At 37.9% G+C, this 22,243-nt stretch overlaps 1 protein-coding gene across 1 annotated transcript; it reads right to left on the bottom strand.

Moving 5' to 3' along the window:
- Nucleotides 1-818: 818 nt before the first annotated feature.
- Nucleotides 819-15,339, bottom strand: rasl10b (RAS like family 10 member B). The gene is made up of 4 exons (XM_079607061.1): nucleotides 15,056-15,339; nucleotides 13,775-14,153; nucleotides 9,846-9,970; nucleotides 819-3,111 (listed from the first exon to the last, which is right to left on the bottom strand). Exons 2-4 carry the CDS (start codon nucleotides 14,060-14,062, stop codon nucleotides 2,841-2,843), a joined length of 684 nt encoding a protein of 227 aa, XP_079463187.1. The 5' UTR covers nucleotides 14,063-14,153; nucleotides 15,056-15,339; the 3' UTR covers nucleotides 819-2,840.
- Nucleotides 15,340-22,243: the final 6,904 nt, after the last annotated feature.

Here is a 22,243-nt window from a genome sequence, read left to right as displayed (position 1 = left end):
GATTATTCTTCCATACAATCAGATGTTCAAGTGATGAAACTTTCCCCATTTAATAAAAACTGATACACTGACATCTGAGCCATGTGAATGTTTGTCACATCATGAATGTCTATGTATTGTACAGATTCGAATTTGAATATTTTTACATTTTGTAACGTGCTGTAAATATGTCATGACTGTACAAGAATTTGTCCCTGTTCGCTGTTTATTAATTTCGGCTCCTCCAAGGATTCCGCTAGCATTTCTTCCCTGCCGTTTCCAAGTCACCTTGTGCCTCAATGTTTTTGGCTGCAGGTTTTATAAATAACTCTTGGCATAAGTCTGGAGCTAATAATAGCTTCGTCAGAACTGCAGCCTGTCACACTACAGCAGCTGTGCTCCCTTGCAACTTTCTTCTCCTTGTTCCCTCCCTCCAAACCCCAGTCCCCTTTCATCCCCAGACTCTTGTCAGTGGAGAGGAGCGCTTTGAAGATGTCCTCTTGAGGACTGTGAGAGCGTGATACTGTGAGCACCTCAATTCTGGAGACTCGTGATAAAAAGATTAATTTCAGCTTTTTGGAATTACACTGAATCTCATCCAATTATTGAGAATGACGTGCTTCCATTTGTCACGTTACCTGAAGCTATTCTTTGATTGTTTAAGGATTAATGAACAGTAGGAAGCTTCACCAGTGAGCCACAACATCAAGCAATGCCTCACTGATTTCTATAGTACATGCTACGAATCATACCTTATTACTGAGTGCATGTAGTGCATTGCATAACCAGTAGGGCAGATACACTTCTGAAGAACATAGACTGATGCAAGTATTGATTTTGTACTCGTACATCACACAGAAGACTGAGAATGCCTTTTCTGTCTCCAGTGTCCATTTATTAAATGTGCTCTTTACACATAGACATTTGTATTTAACATGTTTTTGATCAGACTGGGATGTGTAGAAGAAGCTGGTCTGTATATGTGCCAGAGATGTGGTTGGTTAAATTATTAAAGAAGGGAATATTTTTAGTCTTTTACTTGCCTCACACAAACATCATCCAAGCCTCTGTATGATAATGTGGGTTCCACAATGTAAGATCATACATTTACAACACATTTACATTTAAATTATATTTTCCTCTTGCCCTTGTGACTTGATTTAATGTGTCTACAGCATTTCAAAGTGGGAAACATTCTGATTCCTCGGCATAAATTACATTTTTGAGATAAGACACAGCATCAAGACATACCTTAAAGGGATAGTTCAAGATCTATCATTATTTACTCATCCTCGTGGCTTTCAAAAGAAAAACCTTTTGATAATTTTTCATGCAATTACAATGAATGGAGATTTCATGCATCATGCTGTAACATACGACTTCTGCACCACTTGTTATTGACGAAAAAGAACGCATCAGAACCATATGGATCATTTTAAAATACTTTTATGGTGTTTAGCATCCTTTTTGATGGTTGAAAGCTTCAACAACCATTCAATATAACTGCATGAAAATAAAATATTTTTTTTGTATTCTACATATGAAAGACAATCAGGTTTGGCACAACACAGAGGTGAGTAAATTATGCTATTTTGGGTGAACTATCCCTTTAAATACACAAAAGTGTCCAAAGAACAAATATTTTTGTATAATTTGTGTTGTGTGGAATATTATAAGTGCCAGCGTATGGCAGCTGAGCTGGGAAACACTTCTGCTTGCAGGTACTGGAAGATCCTTAAGCTTAGTAGGGGTTGGGAATTGAAAATCAATCCCAATTCTGGTATCGGATACTTGTTAAAAATAACATTTTTGATTCCGCTTATCGATTACTGTGTGCACATTTTAACGTGATTTTTAAATCATTCAAGAATATGCGAAAGAGAACTCAATTCGGCACTCGTGCGCTGTTTTCTTTGATGCGCACACATAAAGCCGGCTCTCATATAGTGCACAAATATAGTTCTCTTTTGCGTCATCTTGTGCTTGAATGGACAAATACATACAAAATTGTCAAAATATCTTGTAAACAGTTCAGAAAGAAAAGGCGTGTGTAACAGTATATTGGATCCGTGCAGCTCTTAAAGTGACAGCAGCCTAATAATCCTGCAGCAGTCTGTGCCATTAATGTTAATCTATAACAAAAGAAAAAGAAAATCACTCACTGAACTTGACTGAATAACTTTAACTGTCAGGATTCATCTATATTTTATTTATAAAAAATAAAACTTTATTTGAGCTATTGCTAATTTACTTATTTGTTATAATTGTATTACTGACTGTATAATTATCTTTGATATTTTTAGAAATGTATATTAGTTAGTTGCTCTTTAGGCTGATGATTTTTGTTTATGTTATTCAGCTGAATGTTTTGCAAAAAAAAAAAAAAAAAAAAAGAATAAATACGTTTGATATCTAAATGTTTGACTGGGAAACGGAATCGATAAGCAGAATCAGAACTGCAATGGCTAAAATTCAAACAATACCTAACCCTACTCATAAGCATAGAGGAGCGTCCCATGTTCTGTCCTGGCCGGAACATAAGCAATGACAGAAAGTGTACTAATGTAACATTAAAGCTGACTTTTGTCACCTTCCACCAGCTTTTTGGCAGTTTGGATTTCTAAGATAAAAGGCAGAGATGTTGGTTGTGTTCTCTCAGTCCAAAAGGAGAGACATCAATTTGAAGGCTTAGGTAATGAAGCAACATGTACTTCCTGTTTTAAGACCACATCTGTCCGTCCATAGTTAAAATCCCAAATGTTCAGTTCCTTGGCAAGAGGGTTATCACAGCTCTTCCAGCTGCCCAAACAATAGCCTGACAGATCCCATAAATCGCTCTACAATGGCCATGGCAGAAGTCCTCACATCAGGACGCATCGCTCTCTCCTGAGCGCCCGCTGGAAACGGATGGTGGCATGGACGTGTTTGCAGCGGGCACAACCCATACTGCGGAGAGCCTCTCCGAACAACAGTAAAACGTGCCAGTTGAACTTGGCAGAGCACTCCACGTATCCACACTTCCAGCTCTTTCGGACTAAGTCGGATACGCTGTGCCGGGGGATGACGCGACCTCGCTGCAGATCACGCTTGTTGCCCACTATTAGAATGGGCGTCTCCCCAGAGCCCATGACTCTGTGGAAAGACACACAGACACAACCACTGTAAATACAGAAAGCAAAAACAATTCTACACAAACAAGATGGGTCAAATCGTATTGTAATTCCACACAAACACCATAGACAAACCATTTTTGGTTCCCCAAAAAAAAACTTTCAGTGAAAGGTGTGAGAATATTTTCCACTACAAAGAATATTTTGTTCAGTGTAAAGGTTCCAGTGATGGAGGTTATTTATTAAAGGTTTAATGGGGTTAATGGGATATATAACCCTTGGATTCTTGACCCCAAAAAATTCGATATAAACATTTATATGTCAGGTCATCCTTATTTATTCCTGCAATTGCGGTTGATGGACTAAAAATTGACTTATAATAGACTGTTTACTTGTGATGACGTTGGGAAATATCCTGATACCTTTTTTTTGTAGTGGAATTTATTAAGGAGTTCGAACTAGGGATGCACAACATAAAAGTACCATTTTGATTATGTTGATATTTTGGTATTTGGATGATATATAAAAGCTGTGACATAGAGTTTTATTTATTTATTTATTTTAGCTAGTAGAAGTTCTGAATGGCCGGTAACTTAAATTTTTTGTAGCCAAATTGGCTGGTGAGTCATAATTTTATACATTTTTAGCCAATACCAAAATTAATATGAATTTTTCATTCATGCTTAAATTTACTTGTTGCATTTAAAATGGCTTAGTTTAGTTTTTATTATTCCATTTTTATTTAGACAAAATAGAATCATATTTGAATTTAAGCGGTTATCTGAGTTCTTTTGGAACATAATACTACACCCACGATAAACCTTGCATTTATGGAAACTACTAAATCAGACATTACAACACCAGAATTACACCAGCGCAAACCCTCTTGGCGTTAAAAAACTACTGTCAAGTTTTACTAAAGACGCAGTGGACAACATCATAGGTATTTAACGTAGCATATAATGAACAGAACCACCCTGCTGTGATTGTATGTCTTTGTGTCAATACAATAAAGCATTTGATGAAGTGGAATGTCTTCTTCTTCTTCGAGAGAGGATCAATTTGGGCTGCAATTTCACCAGACTGATGCAACCTTTTAAATCTCTGCAAATGATCTTTCTGAAAGGTTTGGTGTAGTCTGAAGCTCTCCTCGCATCCATCTATTCTAGATGCTTCCGCGATAAAGACCCTGTTTACACCTGGTATTAAGATTTTATTCGATTGGATCACAAGTAGACGAGGGAGACATTCCCGTTTACACCTGGTGTTTTAATCCGTGTATTTTGTCCACTTTCAACCACTTCTGTCCTGATTTTTTCAAGGGGAGCGTCTATGGGCAGATAGATAAATGTATGGCCTTGGCTTTTTCAGATATTTGGATCTAATGGACGAAGTATGCAATTTACATATGAACACGACCGGAGACGTGTGTTAAATCAGGAATGCTGAGAGAACATTGTGCTTGGTACGTTTTTCATCTTCAACCCAAACTTGGGTCTCCAACCGACAGTTTAAATCCAGTCTGGCTCGCGCGCTTCCCATAATCTTTACACATTAGATCAGTTGGCGGAGAGTAGACGGTCTTTTGTGGCTGTTTGAACACATTCGACCACATAAGCGTTTACACTATGAAAGCAATCCGGTCAGATGCGTTTTCGACTATCTCTGGAAGTGGTCGAAATTGGACAAGCTCAAAAAGTTTCAGACCCAGTATACGGCTGTATTTAGTGTCGTCCACTTGTGATCCGATCGACTGAAATGCATCTTAATACCAATGTAAACAGCCAAAGTGGCATTTCATGCATCAACATAAATATTATTGTAAATCCATGGCAACATCCTAAACAGCGGCATTCGTGTAGATGAAAGCCCTTTTTCCATCTTTGTAGAAAAAAAAGCTTTTGTACCTTTATCAAACTGAAAGTAATTTTCAAATAAAATTGTATAGTTGTTCCCTTGAAGATGACACTAAACATTAAGCTTGTTTATCACACACACGTCTTCTGCAGGATAGGCGTTGAAAAGATTAATAACATGCCAAAACTGGCATTTCATTTTTCCCTCATTCTTTCTTCCAAAATATAGTATCTATTAGTATTCTGTGATTGTTTTTTTTATCACGTATTGCTTGTTTGGAGAGAAATTAGGCAAATTGTAGATTGTAGATGCAGATAATGATCTCACATCACAACACTGAAATACTAAACATCTTTAATGGGCTTTGAAAGATGTGAATGATACACACACATCCATTGGATTAATATTAACATTCCTAATCATGACTTCTCATGCAATTCTATGAATCTTCAGCCAACTGAAGGTGCAGAAATCATTTCATCACACCAGAGCATAGGACGTATATTTACATATACTTGTGTAACAGTTTATTGACCATCGTATACAGGGGAATATGAAGCTAATACTTAAGGAGAAAAAAACAACTAGCAAAACAAGAGTACAATCCACTGAACGCACTACTATACGTGTTGTTTTCATTCCTGTCAAAAGAATAAAATGGCGCTACCCTGACTAAGGTCTGTTAGTCAGAGAGAGGATTCTCGGGCCGTTGGAGTCTAGCAGGCTCTCGTATGTGTTGCGTGTGCAAACGGCTTCAGTGCAGCTCCGCAGTGACAGGCTGTCAAGAGTGGGGCAGTTCTATCAACCTCTCGTCCTGTCTCCAGCAGAGAGCACGCGTCCCGGAGAGCAGCTTATGTCTCCACACTTATCTCTGTTCGAGATGACCTGTGCCTCTGACAGCTCTGAAAAAAGACAAATAGATTTCCAATTGTTTCACCTCACCGAGGCTTTCCACAGCGCTGCACCGGACTGTACTGGGAAGGAAAGCCAAAAATAGACTTGTGCTGTGGAAAATACTGCGAATGGACATAAACAGTTCTGATGTGGAGTCCTTTCAAAACTGAATCATTCAGAGCTGATCTCATGTCTGTGTACTGATAAGAAGATTGTGGCGTAAACACAATTAGCTCCAAACCTCCTCAGACCTGTCAGTCACAGCCTAAGGTCTTGAATTGACAGAAACCACCAGCATTGTCCATCAGTCATCGTGTGTGACGGCTCTGGTGTCTGATCCCTGACACAATCATTTCATTCTCAAACACAGCAGAGACCCTCCGCAAGCAGAATTCATTTATTACCGCATTCATCAATTCATCCACTAACTCCATCTATTCTCTGATTCATTAATTTAGTCATTCATTAATATTTACGAGTTTTGACTGTCAGTCAACATGAGTTGCGTTTTAATCTCGGACATGATCGGACTGAAAGGCAGGGACTATAACATTCATTGGGGACTAACATATGGAAGCTTGTTTCCAAAAAGGAATAAAAAATAAAGGTAATCTGGACTTTTTTTTATTTCCCAGTTCTCCAGACTTTTTCTCGCAACTACACCCACATAAAAATAAAACATCTTACATTTCTGAGTATCAAAATCAGAATGGCTAAATTTAAAGTCACAATTGCGAGTACGAATTGCTATTAATCTCAATTGTAGGTCAGAATTGTCAGATGTTGAATGTACTGAGGAAATAACAAGGACAGTGATGATGGTAAAAAACATCTGCTCAAATTGAACCCCTCCAAGTACCAAAAGGTAACAAAATATAAGTAATTTTATTGTTTTGTAATTGTTAATGAAATAATAGGAGAGTTTTATACTATTACGGCAGTTAGAGATCCATCCGTGTTAGATACAGATCTGAGTCGTTAAAGACCCGAGTATGTAATTGATTGGCGAAACACTAAAGGCCATTGCACACTGAGTCCGAAATTCGCATCCGAAATTTTCGCACGTTAAAAAATAAATACGACCTCACGTTATGTCAATCACGCTTGCACACTGCCTCCGAAACTTTCGTCCGTCATAAAAAAAATCGAAACGGGTTTGATTTTCTGTGTTTTTCGCATCCGTAACAAGCAGTTTGAATGGTGCTTTGACAATTCGGAGCCACCGAATCACGAATACGAAAAAACGCATACGAAAATTTCGGACTCAGTGTGCAATGGCCTTTAAAGGGATAGTTCACCCACAAATGAAAATTAGCCCATGATTAACCCTGAAGCCATCCTATGTGTATATGACATTCTTCTTTCAGACGAATACAATCGGAGTTATATTAAAAAATGTCCTGGCTCTTCCAAGCCTTATAATGGGAGTCAATGGGTATATTTTTTGTAAGTCCATCTAAGCCTATCCATCCGTGATAAAAGTGCTTGAAGCGGCTCTGGGGGGGTTAATAAAGGTAGTCTGAAGTGAAGCGATGCATTCGTGCACAAAAAATATCCATATTTAAAACTTTATCGACTAAAACAATAGCTTCTGGCAGACGGCCGTACGCAAGTCGACCTACGCCAAATTATAAGGCTTGGAAGAGCCAGGACATTTTTTTAATATAACTCCGATTGTATTCGTCTGAAAGAAGAATGTCATATACACATAGGATGGCTTCAGGGTGATTAAATCATGGGCTAATTTTCATTTGTGGGTGAACTATCCCCTTAAGGGTTAAAAATGCTGTCTAGGAACTGAATGTTTTGGACAGCCACTGTAAATGGACACTATTAATAATGTTAACAGATCTCCATACAAACTTCCTCTGAGATCAGGACAGTGGCTATTGTTTTACCAAAGATTAATTTACTGTCTCTCTTGTAATTCGTCACTCTAACAGGCTCTGTCTTATTACAGGAACGATTGACAGCGAGCGCTCTCACTACTGTTGGTAATTATCAGATCAGATCAGTGAATCGAACTGGCTCATCCTCCTCCTATTGTGTGGTCGAGGCTGTGAGGCAGTGTCGGCCAAGGTGACTTAATTGTGCTCTGCCTGGATCAATAAAACATGAATGTTTGTCACCGGAACTGCCTGTCTCAATGCTCAGGCCTTGACGCAAGCGAGGCATGACAGCTGACGCCATTGATTACGCTAAATCTGCCTGTGAGTGACAGGCTCAGCGCTGACGCCCTCCCTGACCGTTTGAGCCAATCGGTAACTGAGCTGAATTTAAATAATGATGGAGCATCACTGTTACTGTGAGTATTACTTTGATACACAGGGCATTTTAAATCCTATTCCGCAAGAAAAATAAATGTCTTAAAGATATATTCTATGAAAGCAAGTCAATACAATACAATACAATACAATACAATACAATACAATATAATATAATATAATATAATATAATATAATATAATATAATATAATACATGTCAAATTTATTTATATAGAGCTTTTCACAATAGAGCTGTTTCAAAGCAGCTTTACAGAAAATCATGAGATTAATGTCTCTAATATCTTAAAGTTTTATATAAAGAGCTGGATGATAATATAGTTACATTTTGTGATCAGGATCAGTTAATTGAGATTTGCTATATGGTATATATTGCCTTACATGAGTGTACTGTATTAGAGCTGTGTAATAATACAGTTTTTAGATTTTGAGACAATGTAAGTTTTGACATTTTGCAAAACTGTGCACTCTAATGTTCAGAATAATCAATTGGTTTGAGTAGGGTAAACTTAAATAGTTCAAACAAAATAGTTCAATCCAATTAACTTTTATGAGTATTTAGAATGAGTGTTATATAATGTTTTTTGAGCAAGAAAATGTTAAGTGGGAGATTTATTGTTTAATGTTTTGCTATGATTATTTAGAAGAGTTTCTGATATGTTTTGGGGTGATGAGTGGAGCATGAGCTTGGTTTGAGAACTTACTGCATTTACTGAATTAGCGAGTTTAACCTAGCCAAGTTGAGATCACATGATAATTTTAAGTTAAACGTATGAATTAGTTTACTCAAAATATTTCAAGTTATCATAATAGCAATTAAAATGTATGAGTACAAAATACAAATCTGCCAGTTCTGCTTTGATTTTCTTATCTTAAACAGTGCAATATAAACATTGTATTGTTATAAAAATATTTTTTTCTTGTTTTAATGATGTGTTGTGATATATTTACTGAATAAAAATGCTGATTATGAAAATGGTTTCTTGCATTTAACTAATTTATTAGTTCATTTTACCCAAAAATATTACTATAAATACACTATTTGGTCTTGGATGGTTCAAGACACTGTGTGACAAATTGGCCTCACACGTCACAACATTTCATTTGCACAAAAAGTGCAAGATATCCACAGAGATTGTAGTATATTGACTATAAAACACTAAGTTATTTCATCAGAGCTATAAAAAAATTAAAAGTGTATTCGTTCACACAATAACATGATAATGAATTCAAACAGCACCTTGCCAGTTAAAAAAAAAAAAAAAAAAGTTTTGACACGGATATCGTCAAATAGTGAATGATATCAAAGAGATATAGCAAGCAGCCAAAAACAGCCACAATTAGGCCTCATCATCAAACCTGCTCGGGGTACAAAGCAAAAAGTCTGAGGTTTTTGAATTGGCTTTTGAAGATGACCTTTGCAACCAGCAGATGAGAAAAAAGGGCATTTCTCTTGATTTGGATCCAAATGATGAAGAAATGACCCAGTGTGCTGGCAGCCCATGATTACAGAAGAGTCTCGCTTTAAAGCGTAATTACAGAACATTGAAGAAAAGAAGGCTTGAGAAACATGCAGGAGATAAAGCAGAGCAGAAAAAACTGGGAATGGACAAAAAATAGAGAGAATTCAGGTGTACGCAGATAAAGCATAAAAGGAAGAGAGAAGGGGGCAAAGATGTGAAGGAATAAAAAGAGAATTAAGCAAATATTCCCATCACGTACCTGGTCTCTAAGATCTGCTGCCGCATGCTTTTGACATATTCAAAGCTGTCGAAACAGCAGATGTCGTAAACCAGAACGTACACATGAGCGCTCCGAATGCCTCGACAGCAAACATCTGACCATTCCTGCAGACATAGAGCACATTATCTAGCAACACAAGACCCGGATCATGTGAAACACAAAGCTCAGATTACCCTATAAAGCCTACTGTATCATATTTCATATGCAAACTTCTAAGGCCTCTAAATTATAAACATGATCAAACCTTTGCTAAAAAAACAACTGTACACAATCAACTACATGCCTTCTGTCGTCTGATTGATACTTTTTTAGCAAGTAAAAGACCTTTTAATTCTAAAAACATACAAGTCCTTGTACATGTATTTTTTTGCTGTGAAATCTTTACTGACTTTTATAAAGTAAACATAAGATACAGGTGAAACCAGAAAAATTTGAATATCGTGCAAAAGTTCATTTATTTCAGTAATTCAACTTAAAAGGTGAAACTAATATATTATATAGGCTCATTACATGCAAAGTGAGATATTTCAAGCCTTTATTTGGTATAATTTTGATGATTATGGCTTACAGCTATGAAAACCCCAAATTCAAAAATGTAATATTGTGAAAAGGTTTTCATAGCATAGTCTATATAATATATTAGTTTCACCTTTTAAGTTGAATTACTGAAATAAATGAACTTTTGCATGATATTCAAATTTTCCATCTGTATAAGATTATAACACTTACTGAACTCAAATTGACTTGATTATCCATACATCATTATTTAGAAAATTATGTTAAAACGTGAGTATCAAATATGATACATCTAGCTTTTGAGGAACCTTTATCTCTCAATCTTCATTGTATTGCATTGCATTATATGTTTTGTCCCCCGCAATAAAACTAAAGAGCTTTTATCATAAAACTAAGCACTTAAATCGTATTATTGTGAGATATAGAGACAACTGATATTATTGTATTGTATTATATGCATTTTATGAAAGTAGTCTGCTACACTGTTATGAAAAAAAACTCACTGATTTACACTTCAATCAGAATTTTATCTCACATTTGGCCCATAAATATCAAATATCAGTAACTGCATCACATTGCATATTTCTGCTTAGTTTGGGCCTCTGAATAAAATTTCCTCCTCAAGTATGAGCTCCATATTTTCACAATTCTACATGAGCCATAAAAGCCTGATGTATTAAATATGATAGATGTGATTTTTTATTTTTTGTTTACTAAACTTTCCAATTGAAATAAAATGTCTGACCTTTCATAAGTCAAGTTTTAAAGAGTTTATACAAGTGCTCAACAAAAACACTCTTGAACCTTGAGATTCATATTACTCATGTTCAGATGATTCATTCAGAACCTTTCTGAACTGATTAATATGAGGTAGTTATAACTGAAGGAGATAGGAGTGTGACAGGTGATGCGGAAACAAGAGAGATAATGATCTCCCTATTCTTATTCTCTCCATTTGTTTGTGTATATCAGCCATGTGAAGAATGATAGATGGCCCTCTGATGCCAACATTTAGCGCTTTACAAACAAATTACGTTTTATTGGAAGGTGCTTTTTCAGATCAAATCTAGTGGTTAGTCGGGATTTGGGGAGAAATGCTCGCTTTTTCAATTGAAGAAAGAAAAACAGTTGCCTTTTACACCTGGTATTAAGATCAGTTTTGTTAGATCGGATCGCAAGTAGACGAGGGAGACACATTCCCGTTTACACATGGTGTTTTAATCTGTCTCTTTTGTCCACTTTCAACCACTTCTGTCCTGATTTCTTCGAGAGGAGAGTCTATGGGCTGGAAAATGTAGGTTTTTTTCTGACCTTTCGATCTAATGGACGAAATAATCTCGCCCAATTTACATATGAACGCGCACAGAGACGACGGAAACCAAACTTGGGTTTTCAGACGACAAAGTTTAAATCGAATGCGTTTTCGACTCTGAAAGTGGTCGAAAGTGGACAAGCTCAAAACGCTTTAGACCCAGTTTACACCTATATTTACTGTCATCCAATACAATCTTAATACCAGGCGTAAACGGGGCCCTAGGTAATGATAATTCAAGGTAACCTCTAGCTCTCTGACATTAAACTCCAATTGAGAATATAATTATAAATGTAAAGTTATGAAAGAATCCTCTCTTCCCATTGTCACTAATTCAAGCACTGAATCATTGTGACAGCACTGAGAAAGAACAGTGAGCCGAGACAAAAGGCCTTACTGCTCAAGTGACTCTTTTATCCTTTCAAGCTGTCTGAAATCACAAGTGTTACGCAGAGCCACGAGCACTCAGGCTACTGGTTCATTATAAACCAATCTGCAATACTAACGCTCTTACTGTGCATAAACTCAGAGCCCATATTAAAACTAGGGGTGCACCGAAATTTCGGTCGCCGAAAATTTCGGCCGAAAATGGCATTATCGGTTTCGGGCCGAAATAAAAAAGCCAGCCGAAAATGTCAACCGAAAATGAATGTCAACCGCGCCCCTCCCATCCGCGCGCAAGCGCTTGGGTTTCACTCACGGTGGAGCTGTTATCACTCGTCACCCACCCCTCCCCTCCGTGCTCAAGCAGGTGTCACTCACGGTCGAGCTGTTTGCACGTGTCTGCAAAGATTGAGCATGTCAGCGGTATGGAAGTATTTTAAAGTTTCAGATGAGGACATCTGAGCGCCGCCGCTCCCACCACGCGCATGAGCTGAGAGGGCACCAAAAAATTGCGTAATGAAAAATCAATAATTATAATGCCGATTTTATTTCAGTATAGAAATACAGACATCCCAAGTCTCCCGGAAGTTCCGGGAGTCTCCCGCATATTGATAGCGGCTCACTGATGCCCGCGAATTAGTTAAAACCTCCAGAATCTAGAGCGAGCGCGCAGACTGTGGCAGAGAGGGAGAGAGAGCAAGAGACCGCGCGCGTGTGGCTCATGAAGCGTATGTAATATGAAATATATATAATATATAAAATATTCTAGGTTTTGTTATGTAACTGTTAGTGGTAATAAAAGTTTGATGATTATTCTATTGTTTTGTGATTTCTCATTTCAGATCCATTCAAAATTAAGCAATATAAATAAATATATATTAAAGTTTTTAAAAGAAGCCATTTTCGGTATCGGTTTCGGTTTTCGGCCAAGTGCATCCTAAATTTTCGCTATCGGTTTCGGCCCAGAATTTTCATTTCGGTGCACCCCTAATTAAAACTGTTTAATTGGCCCTTCATAAACCTCCATCACCCTCGGAGACTGTTGCCGATCTGAATATCTCATAATTGTATACCATGCAACTTTTATATAATGTAAATTTTGCATGGAAATTACATTAATGTATGAGTAATTTAAGTGTTTCATTGCAACAAATATGTATCTTTTCATAAAACTGAGGTTAACACTCCACTGGAGTCACATAGATTATTGTAATGATGTCTTTCTACCTTTCTGGGCTTTGAAAATGATAATTGCGTAGACTGTCAATGGAGGGACAGAAAGCTCTCAGATTTCATTAAAAAGATCTTCACAAAGTTGAACGAAAGTCTTATGGGTTAGGAACAACATGAGGGTGAGTAATAGTGACAGAATTTTCTTTTTTGGGTGAACTAACCCTTTAAGTGCTTTATATATACTCTATGTACTCTGATTGCACTATGGTCAGAGTAAAGATAATGTTACATCTCTGTTAAACCGCCTCCTTGTCGTCCTTGCCTTTAATATAGTCAATAGAGACTAAAAACCTTACTGTCCATGAATAAAGTTTTTTTCTTCACTGCTTTTACGTTCCTACCAGTGTCAAAATCAAACCTACGCCCTTGTGTACCTCAAATGTGCTTTCTCTAAGTGTGCTAAACTTTGTCCAGACACAAGGTCAGGTCAGAGTCATATTTTGTGGTATGTTGGGTACCGTACCTGCAGAGAGCTTCCAGGAAAGCTGCTGATGGCTGGGTAATCTGTGATCTGAAGGTCATGCACATGACCATTGAGCACTGCGGCAGAGAGATGCACCCGCCGTGTCTTACTGGACACCGCCACCTCACTGTAGTCATTGTGAAGAAAGCGCTTCACAATGGCCGTCTTGCCCACCCCCTGAGCTCCCAGCACTGCGATCCGAAACTGAGGGGACATCGCCTTGTTTCCGCCTCGCCCCCGGTGGGCCGCCCCACCCTCCCTGCTCTCGCAAACAGCTGGCCAGTGCATTCAGAGGGGCACATGGGCAGCACATAGTCCTGACTGAAGCGCAGAAAGCAGTGGTGGCCACAGCACAGTCCCATTCATAGGCCAGCAGTGCCTGCAGACAAGAGAAACAGGAGAGAGATGAAAATGACAAACAAGAGCACAACTCAACTAAAGAGATTACTCATTTGATATCATTCACTTTACATAAACTGAAACAAAGACACATTTAAATAACATCATATTAATAATAATAATAAATAAAACAAAAAAGACAAGAAAAAAGAATAGCATATATAGTATAGATAAGAAAAAAACTTAAAAAAAAATCAATATTCAAATCAAATCGGGCACATTATTTAATTTCACATGTGCACTTGACAAACCTTTGACAATGTCAATATTTTTTGTAGTATATCTAAGCATCTCTTGTGTTTATATATCATAATCTGATAATTTATTAAATATCACAATGTGTTTATGATATAAATCACTTAAATGGGGTCAGGATGATTTAAATGGAGCATAGATATGAATAGAAATTGCCACATATAGGCAAAAGACACGGGCAGCATCACCTGTGTGTGTGTGTGTGTGTGTGTGTGTGTGTGTGTGTGTGTGTGTGTGTGTGTGTGTGTGTGTGTGTGTGTGTGTGTGTGTGTGTGTACTATTCTTACAGAGCTGCTGCAGCAGGGGACAGGATGCATGATGCGAATCCAATAGTTTACTATGAATCTTTTCAATTTCAATCTATTAAGTGATTAGATTAATAATACGACACAATGATTATGCTTATGTAATATATTCTCTGCATCCAATAGAATAAAGACGCACGTGTCACTTACTTGTTCATTTACTTATTTATATAAGCGCTGAATTCCTTTGTAAATGTCCTACCCGTAGCCTACTATATTTATATATAGAACGCATGACAGTTATCATTCTCATAAAGCTTTTTAGATTTGAAGCGCGCGACTGTCGGTGCAAGCGTATCGCGCGCACAACAGCAAGACTTACCTTATGTACAGGTGAGAAGTTGCATTCTTCGTGAGGTTCGGGCGGCTGAACACCTGCTCGATCGTTCTTGTCGAGTTCTCACTCTCTGGTCGCATTCAGGTGCAGAAGTAACCCTCAAACTGTCCTGGAGGAATATCCTGCTCTTCCCGCGTCATGTAGACCTCGCGCACTGCACGGCGCGCGCATGTTCGACCGTGTTGTTAACAGACAGATAAATCAACGCTTGCGCGTAAAATCAGAGTGGTGGACCGCGTCGAGCCCTCGCGCCTCACCGGGTCAGCGTCACAGGTTAATTGAATTTGAAAAAAAAGCTGAGAGCTCTGCTTTGTCTATGGCAAGCCTTATGAACATTTATTCCTTAAAATAGATTTCTGTGTTAGCCTACAAATGCTTCTCTCTTTTTTATTATGGGCTACTATGAGTTATCCATTAGTGACTCTATTTCAATTGCACTACTGTTGAATTATGTATTATAGCCTACTAGAATGTATACTAAAACCAACTAGTAGACCTACTAATTCAATAAATATCATATAAATAGGTCTACTTTTATATAGCCTACTAGTAGTTTTTGCAAAACAACATAATATATAAATACCAAGTTCTGGCATGAAACTCTAGATGACACAGGCTGATAGGTCCTTAACTTATTTGGTAGCGATAGAGAGCCTAAGTCCCTCCCCTTCCGGTGGACCACCATGGGACCTTATTTCGGAAAAAATATTGTATGGTAGTCAATGGCGAGAGACAACAAGTATTTTGATCTCGTTTGAATTGTCCCCTGAAATATGATGTTTGTCAATTTAAAAGATACATTTTAAAGTCAAGAAAGACGCAGTTTGATGTAAAACTGTTGAGGTATAAGACTGTGAAAATACGTAATTACAAAGACTACAAACCGAAAAGGCGCACATGTGACGTCATACCTTTTCACTCAATGAATGAAGCTAACTTTACTGAAGCTAACGTCTGTCATTTTTTCTATTGTCTTACGTTATAATCGTAACATTACGCTGTCATGCCTGAGTGTTTTGTACCAGACTGCACACATACGAGCAACGGTGACGGCGAGACGAGAGATGTAGTTCATTGGGCATAAAACTAAATGTTACTCTTCTGTTTTATGACAAACTGCGACTTTCTTGACTTTCATAATTATATTTTAAGTTGACAAACATCATATGTGTAATTCAGGGCACAGTTCGGACGGAATAAAAAGTTAAGTTGTCTCTCGCCATTGACTACCATAGGCTACATATTGTTTCCGAAATAAGGTTCCATGAGCCGGAAGCGGAGGGGCGGGGCTTAGGCTCTCTTGCATTGTCAGCTACATAGCGCAGCTGATTGGTTGTTGTTGTGTCAGCGGCCAATGAGCTGCGTCTCAACATTCAAATATCCTTAGTGTTGTCGTTTGCGCTTTTAGAAACCCTGCACCTTCCCCAGCTCCACCTGTATAGATCTGCTACAGGGGTTTCATCGTGTAGGTTACATGTGCAGGAGGAGCACCAGCATGTCTTTCATGCTAACAGCAATGTCTGTGAATGTACAAGTCTCTGTACTTGCTCTGCAGCAGCAGCGTAACAGATCCGAGCGCCGAGACCAAATACATTAACATTGCCTTATCCATTACCAAGCCAATCTCTCCGAGAGTTGTCACTTGTCATGACAGAACTGGTAATAATTTATATATTTCTTCCATGAGATTTGAGGTTCAGATGAACCATTTACTTAGTACGTTCTAAACTATTCATTTGGTACTAGTACACTCTAAAATATGCTGGGTTGTTTCAACCCAATTTTGGGTCAAATATGGACAAACCCAAACGTTGGGTTAAAAATTTAATTAAAAAATTTAACCCAACGGCTGGGTTGGTCCATATTTGACCCAAAATTGGGTTGAAACAACCCAGCATTTTTTAGAGTGTAGCCTACTTATTTCTTAATCACTATTAAGTGTCCCTATAATTATTTATATTTATTCCAGATCAAATTCTAAAAAAATACTGGTCATTTTAGTGATTCAGTGGTAGTTTTTGTGTAACCGCATTAGGGCTGAAACAACGCACGTTGATTATGTAAATACGTCGATTTGCGTAGAATGCATCACTCTGTTTGTTCACCACTAGGAGTAGCCAATTTGTGTATCTGAACTTTTCAATCAAAATGGTTTAATCTGTCATTTCTTTGTAAAGCAAGGAATTCCTGTTGGTTACTCCAAAAGAGTTTGCAGTGGTGGCTGATGCAGTGCCACAAGGAGATCTTGTGTTTTATAAGGATTTTCTTTTTCATACTTTTGTCACTCAGTGGATCCATGTAAGACATTTAAACATGGCTTTTAAAAAACAAGTTTTGTTTCAGGAGCAGTCTGTTTCTGTGCCATATCATTTCTTACTGGAATGTTTTTGTGAGTGATATTCCCTGGAAGAAAGCTTGGAGATTACCTCATAAATACTTAATATCTAACAAAGAGAAGTTAATGAATAGATTTTACCCAGATAGGGGATTTAAGTTGTTACTCTTGTTGACTGTTGTTAGTGTCTTTCAAGCATTAGAAAAAATACACCAGCAGTATACTGCTGTCTATAGCCACTTAAGTAAATCATACTCAACACTATTCACGGAGACTAATGGCATAACGTAGGCTGAGTTCACACAACCGCAATACGGTTGTCACTACCAAATTATAAACTTAAAGTCATCATGAAATTAAAATAGACATTTCTTGTGTTTTTTTTTATGGAATATTGCAGTATTTATTATAAATGACTTATCTGTGCAGATCACTATTAGCCTATTTTTTATTCATGTGCCCTCGCAACCTTTAGTCAAAATAAGTTCCCCTTGTTCCTGCTGCGACATCTCTTCTAATCTCTGATGATGTGTTTACTGGCGTGAGGGCGGAGCAACCTGTCACTCACATGACATCACAGCAATAGCAAACAAACAACCATCCAATCAATTCCCAATGGATATACATAACAACAGGAGGAGGGGAGGGGAGGGGGGGGGCAAATTCCATTTCATGCTGACTTTAATATGATTGCGCTCAATTTTTTTGTTTAATTTTTTTCACGTCAATCACATTCTATAACCGAACTGACTTTGCAAATTCTCAGGACTTACAAATTCAGCATTCTTGGCAAAAATGCGCTGTAGGAACTGTCTTTCATGTCATATAATAGTCATCTGTTAATCGAGATGGGTTTCGTTTACTCAAAGAGAAATGAGTTGCATTCATCTGAAGATCCACCGGAGCTTGCGAGGTGTACGGCTCAAACATCCTCTTTACACTCCATGGATATTTAAAATATCTGATGGATGAACTCCTGCCTCGATTGGACACATTTATTTAATAATCCGCTCTCGATTTTTATAAAACATCCCTCATCATCGCTTAAAATTATAACACACATTCAACACTGTATCTTACTATAATAGTTAGTTTTAAAGAATAAATGTTCAAATGGCTTGCCATAGTTGTCAGCAGCATTATGTCTCCTTGCGTAAATGCGCTGCGCGTCATGAGCGGTAAATACCAGAGAGTAAATACCAGCACGCGTTTGAAGAGCATGCGTTAGGAAAACTCATTGACATGCAGCACTTAAACACATCGAATATTACCTTGAAATCAATGTATACCCGCTCCACAGCAATTGTCATCCTCTCAACGGCTTGTTTATTTGAGTGACTCAAATGATTGCTCATCGTCATTGCTATCTGAAAATGTACACTCTTTTTATCAACCGACTGTTGAGTACCGCGGCTGTCTCTTAGCAACCTAATCTTTTCTTCTGTTGCTAAGTAACCACGTGGTTCTTACCTGTTGGCTTCACATCATTCATACAACCCCAAATTAAGAAAAGTTGGGACATTTTGTAAAATGACATAAAATCAAGAATCTGTGATTTGTTAATTCTCTTTAACCCTTATTTAACTGACAAAAGTACAAAGAAAATATATTCAAAGTTTTCACTGACTAACTTAAGTGTATTTTGTTTGGATTTTGATGGCTGCAACACACTCCAAAAAAAGTTGGGACAGAGGCATCTTTACCACCGTCACATCTCCTTCCCTTTAATTACACTTTTAAAATGTTTGGGAACTGAGGTTACTAATTGTTGAATTTTAACAAGTGTAATTTTTGCCCAGTTTTGTCTGATGTACAAGACAGCTGCTCAACAGTCTGTGGTCGTCATTGTCTGATTCTTCTTTTCATGATGGGTCATACGTTCTCATCTGTGATGAGCTCCAACTCAGCGCCATTTCTGCATTGAACAGATGTATAGCTTTCTCCTTGCGAAACAGAGATTCCAGTTGCACTTCTTGATGTAGCGGTGGACTGTGTTAATTGACAACAGTTTTCCAAAGGACTCCAGAGCAAATGTGGCTGTATTTAACACAGTAGCATGATGGTTTCTCGTGTAATGCCGTCTGAGGGCTCGAAGGTCACACACATTCAAGGTTTCCTGCCTTGCCCTACATGTACTGAGATTTCTCTGGATTCTCTCAATCCTTTCACAATATTATGTGTGGTAGATGATGAAAGACACAAATTCTTTGCAATCTTGCAATATCATTTCATGATATTTGGTGGTGAGCCATGACCCATCTATACTGGCAAAGACTGAGATGCTCCTTTTACTCTCAATCGTGATATCGTCACCTATTACCAATTCACCTACTTATTATGGACTGTTTCAAAAGAGTTTAAAGGTGAACTATGCAGGTTTTTTTAGCTTAATTTACCTTAACTGAACAGCTTGTGAACAGAAAAACCACACTTGAAACTTTGAACCGGCAGGCCTCAGCGCCTAGCTGGCTCCGCCATCCTACGTACTTCCGCTCAATTTTCATTTTCCTTCAGTACTAGGTCTGGGATTGTGGTATTCTTGGGTTTTCTCCGATCAATTTTTTACAGGTCCAATCAGCGAACAGAGGGAGTGGCTGAGAGCGATGACGTTGAGGTTGTGCGCTAGTTTGAGTCGTCATACGTCACGAGCAAACGTTAGCGATTGGTTATGGCAGATCCAGAGTGGCTCTGGGCAGATCCAATAGTTTTAAACTTCAACAGAGGACCCGCCTTCAAGGAAGTTAACGCTTGTCAATGGAGAGAGGCCAGGCTCTCTGTACAAATGAAATGTACGAGAGTCTGGTAGAACCAGGCTACTCAGCGCCAGGAAGTATCGTGTGATATCAGGTCTCGCGATGTAACGAATTGCTTTACGGCAAAAAAAAAGATCTGCTAAAATTCTGTCATTATTGCACTCCCTCACGCTGTTCGAACCCGAATGAAGAAGACGTTGTAAAGAATGTCCCGTCTGCTTTGATGTCGTTGATCTACTAGCCTCTGGTCTCTGAGAGTCGCCTACGAGTTTTTACGACAGTGTTGTCAAATATCTATTCCGAAGCTGTAGGGGGAGCTCTGTAGAGAAACCTGCGAGCAAAAAGCGAGAATACAGCGAAGAAATTCCCGGAAATGCATAGCTCTGCTTTAACTTGGAACTACTATAAGCTTTTCATTTTTATTTTGCCTTAAGGCCATTGCACACTGAGTCCGAAATTTTCGTATGCGTTTTTTCGTATTCGTGATTCGGTGGCTCTGAATTGTCAAAGCACCATTCAAACTGCTTGTTACGGATGCGAAAAACGCAGAAAATCGGACCCGTTTCGATTTTTTTTATGACGGACGAATGTTTCGGAGGCAGTGTGCAAGCGTGATTGACATAACGTGAGGTCGTATTTATTTTTTAACGTGCGAAAATTTCGGATGCGAATTTTGGACTCAATGGCCTTTAGTCACAACTTTTTGGGAGTGTGTTGTAGCCATCAAAATGTCTTTATATTTGCAAAACACAATTAAGTTAGTCTGTGAAAACTTTTATAATCTTTTCTGTGTACTTTTGTCAGTTAAATAAAGGTTTAAGAAAATTGACAAATCAAAGATTCCTGATTTTATTGTATTTTTCTGGATTTGGGGTTGTGACAGAACAGCAGCTCTGTACGGTTTGAAGAGAGCAGGGTTATGGTTAATAATCAATCCCATTTATTCTGCTAATGACTGCGCTTATTCAGGCCATAAAAGTCTACAGGTGGCGATTACATGTAGTTATGTTTAAACAAGAACAGATTTCCATTGGACTGAATCCAAAAATTACAATAAACAGGACGTTAATATTGAGCAAGTGACATGGACACAATATTACCAGTTATTTTGTCTATATTTGCGAAGCTAAATCTGCCCGCAAGGTTTTGAGCAACACGTGTTTCTGAATGAATCAACAAACTGGTTGAGTGATTCCTTCAGTGGCTCACTCGTACGTCCCCGTGCCTCGTCTCTACTATCCACCTTTTTCCTAACAAGCCTACTGTGTTTTAGATTATGGGAGGAACTCTCGGTTTGAGGAAGTTTCACTCAGTGAGACTGAAATAAATCATCTGTCAGTTTGACTGAATCGGCTAAGAAAATGTTTTATTTTCAGACGTCAGGTTTTAATGTGACTTGGTATAACAAGAATATCTATGGCAAGAGCTCTTTTCAGTCGCTGCTTTCTCTTCCTCCTCCTTCTTCTTTGTATTCGCTGTAACAGTATGAAAAAGACAAATCCAGCGCATGTGTGGTCTGCTCTCCTGATTTAATAGACGATATATCCCATGAATAATTCACTGAAATGCACTAAGAATCTCTTGTTTTTCTCCCCAAATCTTCACGTCTCTTTCCAGGTTTGATGCTTTCAAATGTAATTTTCTCCCCTTTTTACTTCTAATTCCTATTAGCAGTGTTTACTGGGATGCTTTTAAAGCAGGTACATACAACAATTAATCTGTCAAAATGTCGCTTTGAAATATTATGTTCCAGTTAATTAACATTTTTGATTATGATTACAGTGATTAACACATCCAAATGATTATTATTGCGTTCATAGAGCGAACCTTTTGCTAATCTATATTAATATATTAGTTAATTAGTTGATGAAAAAGTTACTTCTTTAAATGACACAAACTTGCACTGTCAATAGATTAAAATAGGCACAATTAATTTTGTTATTCCAGAAGTTCTGTATGCTCTTCTCAAACAATGAATATACAGTGAATTTTCCAGTTATTATGATTACTGGATAAGGGTTTTTAAAATCTTTTTTTTTTTAAAGGTTTTGAAAGAAGTCTCTTATGGTCACCAACGCTGTCTTG

This window comes from Phoxinus phoxinus (assembly GCF_949152265.1).
Source record: "Phoxinus phoxinus genome assembly, chromosome: 3".
In the NCBI taxonomy this organism is placed as follows: domain Eukaryota; kingdom Metazoa; phylum Chordata; class Actinopteri; order Cypriniformes; family Leuciscidae; genus Phoxinus; species Phoxinus phoxinus.
Note: the sequence above shows the minus strand (reverse complement) of the source record. Positions and strands in the feature narration are given on the sequence as shown.